Source organism: Pongo pygmaeus, chromosome X, assembly GCF_028885625.2.
Source record: "Pongo pygmaeus isolate AG05252 chromosome X, NHGRI_mPonPyg2-v2.0_pri, whole genome shotgun sequence".
Classification (NCBI taxonomy): domain Eukaryota; kingdom Metazoa; phylum Chordata; class Mammalia; order Primates; family Hominidae; genus Pongo; species Pongo pygmaeus.
The window spans coordinates 2,928,226-2,943,063 of record NC_072396.2 but is presented as its reverse complement, the minus strand read 5'-3'; the positions used below and the strand labels follow the sequence as shown (position 1 = coordinate 2,943,063).

Genomic DNA, 14,838 nt, shown 5'->3' with positions numbered 1-14,838 from the left:
AAGGGGGTCTCGATGGAGGATCAGGGTTGGGTGATGGGAAGTGAGCTAGCAAACCTGTTTGGATTTCCTTCTGAATGCTCTATTTTTTTTTTTTTTTATATTCACGGACGTCTTTTGTAGATCAAAGACAAAACAGGCAAACGTTGATAATAAGGACATGTTGTCAAAATGCTGGTTCAGGAAGAGAAATGCTGCTAACCAGAGGAATGGTGAAAAGCAGTGGCTGGTAAAAGTCACCGGTGCATCCTGCGACAAGCTGCAATCCGTCAGGTTCCATGGCATCTGGCAATTAGCAAGGCTCCGGCCTTTTGTTAATCACTGAGCTTTTGCTTGAAGTACATTCTGTAGCTACAAGGACTGACCTGCCCTTCATTTGATCATCCCTCCTCACCCTCCACATGGTGGAATTATTAGCAAACAGATGAATTTAATTTAACCGACATGTACTCCAAATCTCCTGTATTTAAGGAACTCTCTTGGCACTTCAAGGGATTCAACAATTAATGAAACATGGTCCCTGCTCTAGGAACACATCACCAAGCAAGCAGGCAACATTAGCAGGACAAACATCAAAACAAAAAAGACTAAATGCAGCAAAATATGCATTTTATTTTAAAAAAGTACAGAATGACGAGATTCCATAATGCTTTATTTGTGGATTTATCGTACAAGTTAGGCCCTGGGACTTTTCTAATCTAGGCATTTATTTTTATTAGTATGTGTGTTATTAAAAATAATTTATTGAAGTGAAATTCACATCGTAAAGTAAACCATGTTAAAGTAACAATGTCATGGCATTTCGTACATCCTCAATATTGTGCAACTATCACCTACATGTAGTTCCAAAACGTTTCTGTCACCCCAAGCTAAAACCCTGCACCCATTCAGCGGTCTCTTTCCACTGCTCACTCCCCTTCATCCCATGCATGAAATTTGCAAAGCAGAATTGAATTAGTTGACTTGATATTTTATTTACTTCACACTTGTAAGGAATTAAAACCATTATGTTTGAGTTAAACATCTCATTTCTGTAAACCTGTGCCTTTAACTAGACTTCGATAAATCATTTTTGGGGTGCAGATTATACAGGTAACACAAGTATTTAGAGGTATTAATAGATATTATCTATTAAATGTGCCAATAATAGTCCCCCTGGATAAGGTAGTATAAACAGATTTCCTTACTGCAAGGAAATCCAGACTTTTTTTTTTTTTTTTGAGGCAGGGTCTTGCTCTGTCACTGTGGCTGGAGTGCAGTGGTGTGAACTTGGCTCACTGCAAACTCTGCCCCTCAGGCTCAAGCAATTCTCCCATGTCAGCCCCCAGTATGTAGCTGGAACTACAGGCATATGCCACTATGCCTGGCTAATTTTTTTTTTTTTTTTTTGGTAGAGATATGGTTTTGCCATGTTGCCTAGGCTGGTCTCAAACTCCTGGACTCAAGCAGTCCTCCCGCCTTGGCCTCCCAAAGTGCTGGGATTATAGGCGTGAGCCACTGTGCCTGGCCAAATCTAGACATTTCTTAATAGAATTCAACCTCAGCCATGCACACATTCATTCATTCATTCATTCATTCATCCATTCAATTGAACGCTTAGTGTACGCTAAGCTCTGTGCTATACTCCAGGTGTCAAGAAGCCATGACAGCATAAAAAGAAGGTGAGTGATTGTCCACAATGCAGGAAAAAAGCCCACTTCAGCAATGGGCATGGAGGTAAGGAAATACTATACAATGGAGATTGAGGAGAACTTTGTCAAAACAGTGGCATGAACCAACAACAACAACAAAAATCAGGGATGTGCTACCTGTTCTTGACAAGCCAGATCTATCACCAAAAGGAAGATCCCAGGGACAGGCTGGGAAGCACAGGGCATGGCACAGGCCACCCACGGAAAACTTCAGCCTTGGATTTGAGGATGATGGCACCCCTCTAAGTCTCAGTGATGGGCTGGAAGGGATGAATGAGAAGGAGTTGGTGGAGGAAGAAGTTGTCAAAATCTAAGACATATCCATGCAACTGCAGTGAGAGAGGTGGAGAGAAGAGCATGTTGGGCCCAGAGATTCTTAGGCATCAGGATCTAAACTTGGCAACCAGTTGACTACGAGGAAGACATGAAGGAGAGGCAGAAGGCAAGGATGGCTTGAGTTTCTAGTTTAGCTGACGAGATGGGTGGCAACATCATTAACAAGGGTAAAGAGATGTTCAAGAGACAGTTGTTTTTTGTTTTGTTTTGTTTTGTAATTTAATCAATGGGTTTGGGGCATGCCCAGAAAGAGGCTACCTAAGGGCATTATTTGACTAATCCCTGGAACTATGTCAACACACACTGAAAACTAAAGCTAGAGAAGGAATGAATTCCCATTTATGAACCAGTATTTCCTGACTATCAACTCTGTGGAAGCCACCCTAGGCGCAGGAGGCAGGTGGTGAGGAATTCCTAGACGCTGTGTTTCTTAGGAGGAGCTAAGATTGTCCATGCTCCATGCAGGGGAAGCAACTTATTTCTTAGGCTTATTCCTTCCTCCCTCCTGAAAGCCCCCTGACAGAGTGCTGGATGTAGGGCAGGACTTCTGAATCTAAAGAGCAGGCACTTCTCAATTATACTTTTTCCATGCATTGCCTTTTAAAAGCTGCATGCCTGCTGGGCTGGGTGGCTCACGCCTGTAACCCCAGCATTTTGGGAGGCCAAGGTGGATGGATCACTTGAGGCTAGGAATTCGAGTCCAGCCTGAGCAACATAGTGAGACCCTGTCTACGCAAAAAAAAAAAAAAAAAAAAAAAAAAATTAGCCCAGTGTGGTGGCGCAAGCCTCTAGTACCAGCTGCATGGGGGACGGAGGTAGAGAATCGCTTGCGCCTCGGAGGCGGAGGTTACAGTGAGCCGAGATCACACCACTGGCACTCCAGCCTGGGCAACAGAGCGAGACTCTGTCTCAAATACATAGATACATACATACATACATACATACATACATACATACATACTATATAAATGCCGCACGCCATCAGCCTGCTTCAGGGGCATCTCAGCAGACAGGATTCGTTGTACAAGTACATGGTACCACTGGGCTTGTAAAAAAAATTTTTTTTTATACTCACAGATGTCTTTTGTAGATCAAAGAACACAACAGGCAAACACTGACCCTAAGGACATGTCAAAATGCTGGTTCAGGGAGAGGAATACGGCTAACCAGAGGAACAGTGAAAAGCAGTCGCTGGTGCACCCTACAACAAGCTGGTGCAATGGTGCCTTTCCGGGCCCTGCACACCTGTCTGAGCTTCATGTTTTTACCCCAGGTTGGCTCTGCTGACTGAAGATACTCGCCTGACCTCTCCCTACCATTCCAGGTCTGACTTATCCAGGAAGCCAGGCGGCCGCCTCCTCCTCCTCCTCTGCCTCCTGGAATAGGGACCTACCCTCTGCGCCCTCTACTTTTTGCCTTGTCGCCAGGTCGCTCCCACCCTCCCACCGTCCCCTCCCCAGACAATACCATCAGACTCTCCGAACGTCCCAACCCCTGCCTTGCCCCTCGAAGGCTCCCCACGCCGGAGGGGAGCCGTTCCACCTTTCTGGCAGGAAGACTCTGGCAAGGGGAGGGAGGCGGGCGCCGGGGAGTCCTGGAGAGGCGGGAGGGCGTGGCGGCGGCTCTCACGTTGCAGCCCTGCCTGCAGCTAGTGGGATGCCGGCGGGGCCAGCCCGCTCCTGCCTGCACACGGTTTGGGAAGAGCTGCCAGAGAAAACGCCGTCTGGCCCGGAGAAGCGCAAACCCTGCGCCTTCTCTCTCTCTCCTGAAAGGAACGGAAACGTTCCCAGCGCTGCTTAGGCGCTCTCCAAGCGCGGACTCTACTGAGGCTCCCACCGCTCTCCCTGCATCTCGCCCTTCCCTCCTGGGGTCCCGGACTTCTCTCTGACAAAGAGCCCTCCTTCCCCGAGCCGCCTGCTTTTCTTGCAGCTGGAGCGGGCGAGGCATGCCCACCCGGGCCCAGGCGCAATGAAGACGCGAGAGGAAGGCTGAGCGCAGAGCGGCGCGGCCAGGGTCCCTTGGCTCGGGCCCGCGCCCCGTCTCCCCGGGGTGGGGCAGGGTGGGGGTGTGCCGAGGCGTGGACTTGGGGAAGCCTCGCAGCGCCTGAATAAAAGGGCGCCGGCTTGCTGTGCCGCGCTGGGAAGCCGAGCTGCCTCACCCCCGGCCCCGGGAAGGGCATGGCCCCGGCAAACTCCCGGCCGTGACTCGCGCGCCCCGGCTCGGTGGATGCTCCCGGCGCACCGCTCCCGTGTGCGGCGGCTTCCCAAGGACAGGTGAGGACCCAGGGTGGCCAGGGTGCCCCAGAGCTGCCGTGTCTGCCTGCAGGGGGTGAAGGGATTTGAGACACCCAAGGGAAACACTGGGGGTAAACGGCCTGCATGCAGGCAGATTGCACCGTTCCCCAGCACTGTTTGAAGTTGCTAAGAAATCAGGATACCTGAATTCCTGCAATTTTAAGTAGCTAAGGATCAGATAGGGAGGAGAACCGGATCTTGAAGGAGGATGCACTGAATAGGTCTAATTAAGCCCAGACATCCCATGCCTCCTTTCCTCCCTCTCCCCAACGCGCTCCCCATCCCTGGATCTCTCTGGAGACCTTCAACCCCGCCATCCCGCGTTTCTAGGAAGCTGCCAACGGAATTCCTAAGTGAAGCCCACTCTGCTCTTGCAATCGGTGGGGGAAAGGACGCTTGAGGAGCCTCTTTCCAAGTTGCTCAGGCTGTGGCTACTTCAAGTCTCCTCTCCCTCCTCTCTTCCCCCCTCCTTCCCCGCCTCTTTCCTCCTACTCTTACCCAGGCTTTCCCTGGAAACGGGACAGCCCAACGCCTAGAGTGATCCGAGCCATGCAAAAAAACCGGGACAGTCATCACGCAGATAGAAGGGGTTTGATGTCCGAGTCCCGGGCGACGGTGACTCGCAGGGCCACCCCAGCCGCGTTCCGGGAAAGCTCGTAATTCATCCCGCAGCCAGCTCGACGCGACCCAGCGGACTCTGGAAGCCGGCCAGGGGATCAGGGCTGCTGGCCCGGCCACTCCAGGTTGTCTGCCCAGGGCCAAGACGAAAGCAGACGGCCTCACGCCCCCACCCCTGCTTCCCGGCGGGGTTCGCAGACCGTCTCTGGCGGCCTAGCTGGCGCCGGGCCGCTTTCTCCGCGGCGGAGAGACCTGACCTCGCGTCCCCGGGATTAGGGTTGTCTGGGGGCGAGTTTCCTGGGTCTCTCGGGAGGTTGGTGCCGGGGTGGGAGGCCGGACAGGGAGTTGGGGCTGAAGAGTCCTCTGGAACGCCCGGGCCAAGTCCGCCCGCAGGCACAGGACGCTGGGGACTGGCACGGCTGCCCTTGGAACCAGCCCAGCGCCGAGGTCAGGCGCGCAGGCAGGGGCGGGGAAAGCCCGGGCTCTGGCGAGAGAGAAAACTCCGAGGACTTTTGCAGAGCTGCAGGAGCCGGTTTGTTCCAGCGCTCAGAGGCGGAGCCCGGACCTGCTTTTTTGCAAAGCTACCTGTGCGCCATCAGTTCTTTATGGGCAGCTGAAGGGAGACGCGCCCCCAGGCTTAAGAGAATAACCTTTTCTAGGTCACTTAAAGGCAGGAAAAGCTACAGGTTTGGGATGCTCATCTTTTATAGGAAGGATTTTAGAATTTTATTTTTATTTTTTGAGATGGAGTTTCGCTCATGTTGCCCAGGCTGGGGTGCAATGGCTCGATCTCGGTTCACCGCAACCTCTGCCTCTCGGATTCAAGCGAATCTTCGGCCTCAGCCTCCCGAGCAGCTGAGATTATAGGCATGCGCCACCACGCCCGGCTAATTTTGTTTTGTTTGTTTGTTTGTATTTTTAGTAGAGACGAGGTTTCTCCATGTTGGTCAGGCTGGTCTCGAACTCCCGACCTCAGGTGATCCGCCCGCCTCGGCCTCCCAAAGTGTTGGATGACAGACATGAGCCACCGAGTCCGGCCTGGGTTTTAGAATTTTTAATCAGCAGTTCGCGCTCGTTCAGAACCCGGGCGAATGGGCAGGCGCGTGTTTGTTGTGTATCCCTATTTACTTTCCATGTGTGTCACTATTTTTAAGTGAACGCCATTCAAGAGATGACAAAAATGTTAGATGACGTAGGCATTGCCAGGACACGAAGAAAATGATCACCTCCATTCTAAATGAAGTAGCTGATGCAATCTAGCATTTACTCGAGCTTTTCCATTTTTTAGTGACTCCATTTTTTTTCTGTTTGCCTGAATATATTTCACAAGCAGTCCCTTCCTGTTTATTGAATGATCAGAGGTTCCCCCAAACTTCCTCCCCGATTAACAGCAACTCTATATCATCAAAAAAACTCTGGCTTTTCCAAGACAAAAAAATAAGGATAGTAAATAAACCCAGAAATAACAGGATGAATATCCTTCTAGCAAATACCTCTTTAAGCTCTTCAAGAAGCTAGAATTAAAGGTTTGAGAAATATCATTAAAGGAAAGAATACGAATAAACACTTTTCTTGGGAAGTTTTAAATTCAAATATATGCAATATATAATGGCTCAGTCTTGTCGTTGGAGGCAGAAACACAATATTTTATTATTATTTTTTATTATGGAGACGTAAATATAAACCTCTTTCTTCTCTCTCTCTCTCTCGTCTCTCTCTATTTCATACCCACAATTACAGAGTGCAAGATAGATTTCCAAATCATAGTATCCAAGCCAAGAATCAAGACTATATTCTATAGTCATGATTAAAGTGAATGGTGAAAAGTTTAGAAAAAACCATGTTTCATCTTTCTCAATTCCCATGGTTTAAGCGTCACTACAACACATCGTGTGAAGTCCTGGGAAGCTTGAAACCCTGATGCACAATTCAAATTTAAAAATTGCCCACAGTTAGTCGGTGCTACCTGTGAATAAGCGCATCTCTTCGTTGTTCTACCTCAGGTATCCGAAAATCAGGCACCCCGACAAGATGCCCAAGCGCGCGCACTGGGGGGCCCTCTCCGTGGTGCTGATCCTGCTTTGGGGCCATCCGCGAGTGGCGCTGGCCTGCCCGCATCCTTGTGCCTGCTACGTCCCCAGCGAGGTCCACTGCACGTTCAGATCCCTGGCTTCCGTGCCCGCTGGCATTACTAAACACGTGGAAAGAATCAATTTGGGGTTTGTACCACTTTCTTCCCGAACCTTCCCACTATCAGTGCGTGCGTCTTGATCTGATTTTGCATGTGTGTATGTGCATTTACTTAACTTCATATGTGCATTTCCTCTGTGTAGCTCTGTCGAGAATTATGGAGCTGCAGATGGGCAGAATAGAGAGGAAAAGTTTTAGTTATGCTAAACGCAGCTTTTTCGATGATTATCTGAATATATCCCTTAGCTGCCACTGCTGTAAGGTCTATTAACGAGCAGCATGAACAACTTTAGAGTTTGTTGAGAAATTCCCTTGATAGCATTTCTTTAATACATTGTTGAGGTGAATGCATGAGACACACACTTAAACATATGAAGATGATTTAAGTAGACTTCAGCAACGATTTAAGAATAATAAAAATAAGCAGAACATCTGTGCCATTTTATAAGTCATGTAGATGATAGAATTGCGACTTTGAGGCAATAAAAGAGTTCCTGCAGATTTTGCCTGTTAAAATATCAACATCTTTTTAAAAACCTATTTTGATGTGGCTTGCCAGACAGACTTTTAATATATTGGTTTCATTTTGTACACACGAATGTTTTGTGGACCCAAGTGTTAGTTCCTATGAACTACAGGTACTCAACTGCAATTTTAATAGTCAACAATCATTTGGAGTTCGTCAACAAAATATATTAGCTACTTTTTAGCATCTATCCCCAGAACAACTGATTAAATTAGTGTTTGTGAAATATCCACCATGGAGATGTTTTAGTAAAAATAAAATGGCCACATTTGAGCCAATGCAAAATAACTGTAAATGTACCTGGACATCTTATAGAACAAAGTTAAAAGAAAAAACTCTCCTCTATTGACAGTGGTAGAAGAAGAGAATGAAACATTGAGATAATAAGATGGAAATTTCTCTATCGACAGTGGTAGAGTCAGAGAATGAAACGTTGAGGGAGTAAGATGGAAACTTCCCTATTGACAGTGGTAGAGTCAGAGAATGAAACGTTGAGGGAGTAAGATGATAATTTCCCTAACCCATGGCAACAGACCATTAAATAGGTTTCTCTATGAAATGCTGTTAGACTTTATGAGTTGACCGTCTGAACATCCAGCCACAACAATGATAGCTCATTGGGGAAAACAGCTTGGCGTTGCCAGAGGAGGGAATAGTAACACATAAGCCAGCTTCCCTTTTTACAATCTTGTAATTTATCAGGACACATTTCTTGTGTAATGGAAGTAAGAAAAAGGGAAGAGGTGCTAAAGCCCATTAGTTTTATTTATTTATTTATTTACTTAACTTTAAGTTCCAAGATACATGTGCAGAGTGTACAAGTTTGTTACACAGGTATATGTGTGCCCTGGTGGTTTCCTGCACCTATTGACCTATCCTCTATGTTCCCTCCCCTCAACCCCCACCCCCCAGCAGGCCCTGGTGTGCATTGTTCCCCTTCCTGTGCCCATGTGTTCTCAATGTTCAACTCCCATTTATGAGTGAGAACATGCAGCGTTTGGTTTTCTCTTTCCCTTGTTAGTTTGCTGAGGATGATGGCTTCCAGCTTCATCTATATCCCTGGAAAGGACAAGATTTCATTCCTTTTTATGGCTACATAGTATTCCATGGTGTATATGTACCACATTTTCTTTATCCAGTCTATCATTGGTGGGCATTTGGGTTGGTTCCATGTCTGCTAAAGCCCATTCGAATCCTGGGGGATGGTGCATGTGATATTTGCAGAACAGAAAGTGGGGCTTTAACTGTAACTTCTTTTTCTTCCACCCTTGGTGTGCAAAATGGCTCTGTCTAGGAACTGTTTTTTATACATGAACCATTTTAACACATGGTCCAACTTGCTGGGATTAGTCGTCTCATCTCTCAAACCCAGCACCTTGGCAGGTCCCATGCTGGGGGTACCATCAGCCAGGCCTTGGTGGAGCCCTCTAAAAAGCTTGGGGTTGATACAGAATATATATGTATATTTTATATATATGATATTTATTATATATAAAATAAATATAATATTTAATATTATAAATAATAAATGTGATATATTATATATATCCTATATAATATATGCGATATATTATATATATCCTATATATTGTATATAATTATATATTGTATATGATATATAAAAATATATCATATATATTATATATAATTTACTTATTTATATATTATATATAATTTATTTAATATATATTATTTATTATAAATAATATATATTTCTTATTATTATTATATTCATTATTAATAATAATTCATATATAATTTATAAATAAATAATTTATTAGATATATTTATTATATATTATATAGTATATATTATATATTAGAATTATATATTATATATTATGTATAATCTATATTATAATCTATATTATATATAATCTATATTATAATATATTATATTATATATATCTATATTATAATATAGATATATATTATATAATATACAATATATATTATATGATATAATATACAATATATATTATATGATATAATATACAATATATATTATATAATATACAATATATATTATATGATATAATATACAATATATATTATATGATATAATATACAATATATATGATATAATATACAATATATATTATATGATATAATATACAATATATATTATATCATATAATATATAATATATTATATATCATATAATATATTATATATTATATGATATATAATATATAATATGATATATAAGATATATTATATGATATAATATATATTATATCATATAATATATAATATATATTATATGATATATAATATATATCATATAATATACAATATATAATATATATAATATATATAATATATAATATATATTATATATACTATATTATATATAATCTATATTATATTATATATACTATATTATATATAATATATATTACATTATATATACTATATTATATATAATCTATATTATATTATATATACTATATTATATATAATCTATATTATATTATAATATAGATTATATGTTATATATTTTATATTTATATATTATATATAATATATTTTATATATAACATATATTATATTATATATTATATATCATATATCATATATCATATGTTATATATCATATATCATATATTATATATTATATATCATATATCATATATTATATATTGTATATCACATATCATATATTATATATTGTATATTATATGTTATATATAATATAATATATAATGTATATTATAATATATTATATTGTATTATATATTATATATTATATTATATGTAATATATTATAACATATATTATATATTATATATAATATATTATATATTATATTACATATCTATATATTTGCGGTGCTTCCTGCACAGCAGGTTTGTGTGTTTGTGTTTTGTGTTGGGAAGGGGGATATCAGGCTGGAAATGAGGGTGGAGACAGTCCCTGCATGCACCCTCCCCAAAGAGGTGATTTGTTCAATGGCTTGAGACTTACAGCACCAACAAGACTATTACTTCTGAAGTTGTTTGCATCTCATTTACAGTTTCTGGGATGCTTTTCTTCCCGTTCATTTTTAAACTTAAGTACTTTGTAAGTGCAAAACATAACTAACCTCTAAATTACAACACCATTTCTGATGGTTTCATTTGAAACAACTCACAATAAAGATTGACTTTAACATAGGAATAAAACAGACATACCAACATGTTAAAGTTTCGTTTTCCTATTGCTGCCAGTAATATCTAGAGACAGTTTTCTGTAATATTAAAAAGAAAAGAAAAAGTTTAAAACCCTAGAGAATCACTTCACTGCATCAACATCTATTACTTCCGTCTGGTTTAATTTGTAACAGGAACTAATATACTACTTGAAAAAAATCACTAATAATATCATAATAGCATTGTTTCAGAAAAATCAATCTCAAATTAGGTAATGAGTCTGGCATGTTGCATTTTGTTGGGGAAAAAACTGAAGCAAGAGCAATGTCTAACAGATAAAACTCAGAGATTGATTTGTGTTTTAACAGTCTGGAGAAAATATAAGACTCTCAAGGAATGAGGAATTGTTGGCCAAGTGCTAATGAAACCTTCTATTCCCACACAGCTGTTTTTAGGGTTCTTTGTCAGCATTGCTGTTTCCTGCTTGGACAAACTAAAAGCATTTCTGAAAATTGCTTTCCAAATATTTTTTTTCAGGAACCAACAACATAGCATCCACCTAGAGATGAATTTACAGACTCTTAAATATTTTTTTCCCTCAATTAAAAGACTGGTTTTGATGATGGCTTTCTGCAACTTCAACAATGCCCATACTTGCCTATTTTATTTTAAATTCTGCCTTGTGATATTAACCGGAACCTAAGACATAATTTTGCAAATATTGTCTGCCATAAACATTTCACAGAGTTGGTTATACATTCAGTGATTGCCAATCAATAGGCGATGAAGATAGTCTGGAATATAAGCCAAGGGGCTAGTAAGCCATAAAACTGCACTTTATGCAGGGTCATCCCAGTCTCCAGTTAGATTCTGTTCCCTGAGTGTCGTGCTAATTTCCCAGCCTCTCTGCTGGTTTTTAGAAGGATGCAAAAAGGGGACATGTATACCCTCGGGTTCTGAGAGGGGGTACTCAAGTGATTCCCCGGGCTTCTGTATGTTCCAGAATATCCGCGCCATTCTCACGTCTGGCACCCTTGGCATCTGCATCTGCAAGCTCTCTAATGCCCCTTAAAAGCAAGCAGGAGGGTCCAGGCACGGTGGCTCATGCCTGTCATCCCAGCACTTTGGGAGGCCGAGGCGGGTGGATCACGAGGTCAGGAGATCGAGACCATCCTGGCTAACACGGTGAAAGCCCGTCTCTACTAAAAAATTCAAAAACATTAGTTGGGCATGGTGGTGGGTGCCTGTAGTCCAAGCTACTTGGGAGGCTGAGGCAGGAGAACGGCGTGAACCTGGGAGGCGGAGCTTACAGTGAGCCAAGATCGCGCCACTGCACTCCAGCTTGGGCGACAGAGCAAGACTCTGTCTCAAAAAACAAACAAACAAACAACAACAACAACAAAACAAGCAGGGGCAAGATGACAGGGTCAGGTAGGTTTCTGAGCTGATGTGGAGCCCATCCCAGACTTTGGGTGCCTTCCCGAACAGGGGGATTTATTCAGATGTGAAGGGAAATCAACCAATATTATTCTTTGTTCCTGTTTTCCCTTCTTCTCCACCTTGATAGTTGTGATCAAAATTCTCAGGTTAAATTTGACATTCAGCTATCCATGGCTTTAGTATAAGCCATTCTGTTTTTCTCAATATCTATCTATCTATCTATCTATCTATCTATCTATCTATCTATCTCTCTATCTATCTATCTATTATGTATCATCTGCCTATTACTTGTCTACCTACCTATCATCTATCTCTATCATCAATCAACGAATCTATCTCTCTACCTGTCTATATCTATCTATCTATCTATCTATCTATCTATCTATCTATCTATCATCTATCTGTCATGCATCTGCCTATCACCTATCTACCTACCTATCAAGCAGCCAATCTATCTCTCTACCTACCTATCATCTATCTATCAATCTATCGATCTATCTATGTATCATCTGTTTGCCTATCACCTACCTATCATCGATCTCTATCATTATCTATTGATGTATCTATCTATTATCTATTGATGTATCTATCTATTGATGTATCTATCATCTATTAATCTACCTATCTATTCTCTATCATCTATTTATCAATAATCTATCTACCTACCTATCATCTCTATCAATCAATCTCTGTCTATCATGTATTCTGTCTATGTATCTACCTATCATCTATCATCTATCTATCATCTATGGACCCGTCATCTATCTTTATCATCTATCAATCTGTCTAGCTATATATTATCTATGTATCTATGTACCTATCTATCATCTGTCTGGCTGTCTATCTATATCTATCTATCTATCTATCTATCTATCTATCATCTGTCTGCCTATCTATCTATCATCTATCTATGACAGTAGTTATCAACAATGGATGAGTTTGCCCCTGGAGAACATTTGGCAACATCTGGAGACCTTTTTGGTGACCACAACTATGGAAGGAGAACATATCACACCCTTGAAGTAAAATGTGCTGAGGAACATCCAGCTGTTTCTGACCCATTTCAGAGACTGAGCCTCAGAGCCCTATCTCCTCTGTCTGAAGATCTGCCTCCTTCTTCTGGGCTCTGTTCAGGTGATATTATTTACTCCCAGAGCTCCATTCCATTGGTCGGTTGGCCAGTCTCCCCTGAACGTGCATCGTGGGTCTCCATCTTGGTCTTGAGCCCTATTCTCCCCTTAGATTCTTACAAAATTCTCAAACATCCCATGGCAAATACAGCTTTGAGTTCTTTCCCCAACACCTGTCTCTCCCAGCCTTTGCTGTCCAGCAAATGATAGAATCCACCCACTCACTCCCCTCCAAGTAGAAGTCCTTCCCCCAAGTTTGTCCTCATTCTCACTCCCACCACTCAGCAATGCCTGCTGGCTCTTCCTCTAAATACATTTGGAAATGTTCTGTGTGCCTTCATGTTTACTGCCACACCTGGTCATGAATCCAACATCCCTCAATGTCTTTGCAGGATTCACCTCATTTCTGCTTCCCTCTCTTGCCCAGCTCTGACACGTTCTCCAGGTAGTGGCCAACATTGCTGTTTTAACACATACTTCAGTTCATGGATGAATAGATATGTAATTGATATATAGATGATAATAGATAGATGCTTGATAGATGATAGATGGATTGATAGATAGATAGAGAGGATTATAGATTGATGGATGATAGGTAGGTATAGGGTAGGTAGATAGATAGATAGATACAGACAGAGAGACAGATAGACAAATTTGCACATGCTAAGGTAAGGTTACCAAATTTCTGCAATCTTGATGTTTAGGACTGAATCAGTCTGGGTTGTAGGGGCCATCGTGTGCGTTACAGGATGTTGAGCAGCATCTCTATAGAGAACAAATCAGTGGCCGTGCCATAAAGCGGGCAAGCTTGGTGAGTCTAAGGAACAGAAAGATGGCCGATAACTCCGAACTTTACGGCAAACAGCAAAATACCAGAGAGCTAACTAGTTGTCCACCAAGGAATATTCTTCTAAAATGATGAGGCCATGCCCAAACTTCCCTTTGTTTCCTAAGCCCTACTTCAAATCTCAGCTCCCCAGGGAGCCCTGCCCTAGACATCGGCCAACCAAACCCCTTCTACTCTCCTTCCTGTGCTTTAATTATTTCCTTATGAAATTTACAACTATCTGAAATGATCTTTTTCATTATTTTTACCTTTCTAGTCATCCTTCTTGCTAAGAGAGCTGAGCCCTTGCCTATTTGGTTGACCCACCCAGAATAGTAACTTGCAGACACACAAAGCTCAAATTATAGCTGTGACTGTGTTGCAGAATGAATCCATGCATGTAGAATCTGTAGCAGACATCGTTTCATATTGAGCGAAGTTCAAACAGCACCTGCCTTATTTTCCCTTTGATTTCTCCATCTCTAAAAGCATTAGAGCTTGTTTTCAGAGCCCACTACATCCTGAAGGCACATACGAAGCTGATCTGTACAATGTTTTTGCAATTTTTTAAAGTAAAATTCAAATGACATGGCATTCACCCTTGTAGCCTCTACAATTCATTGCCATTTAGTACATTCAAACTATTGTGTATCCATCATC

The 14,838-nt window shown here is 41.8% G+C and overlaps 1 protein-coding gene across 1 annotated transcript in view; it reads left to right on the top strand.

Moving 5' to 3' along the window:
- The first annotated feature begins 3,623 nt into the window (after positions 1-3,623).
- MXRA5 (matrix remodeling associated 5) overlaps positions 3,624-14,838 on the top strand; it is a 38,562-nt gene continuing 27,347 nt past the window's right edge. Inside the window, exons 1-2 of the mRNA XM_054472920.2 lie at positions 3,624-4,297; positions 6,940-7,155. Coding sequence (XP_054328895.1) covers positions 4,251-4,297; positions 6,940-7,155 — 263 coding nt within the window. The 5' untranslated portion in view covers positions 3,624-4,250. The remainder of the gene's footprint in view (positions 4,298-6,939; positions 7,156-14,838) is intronic.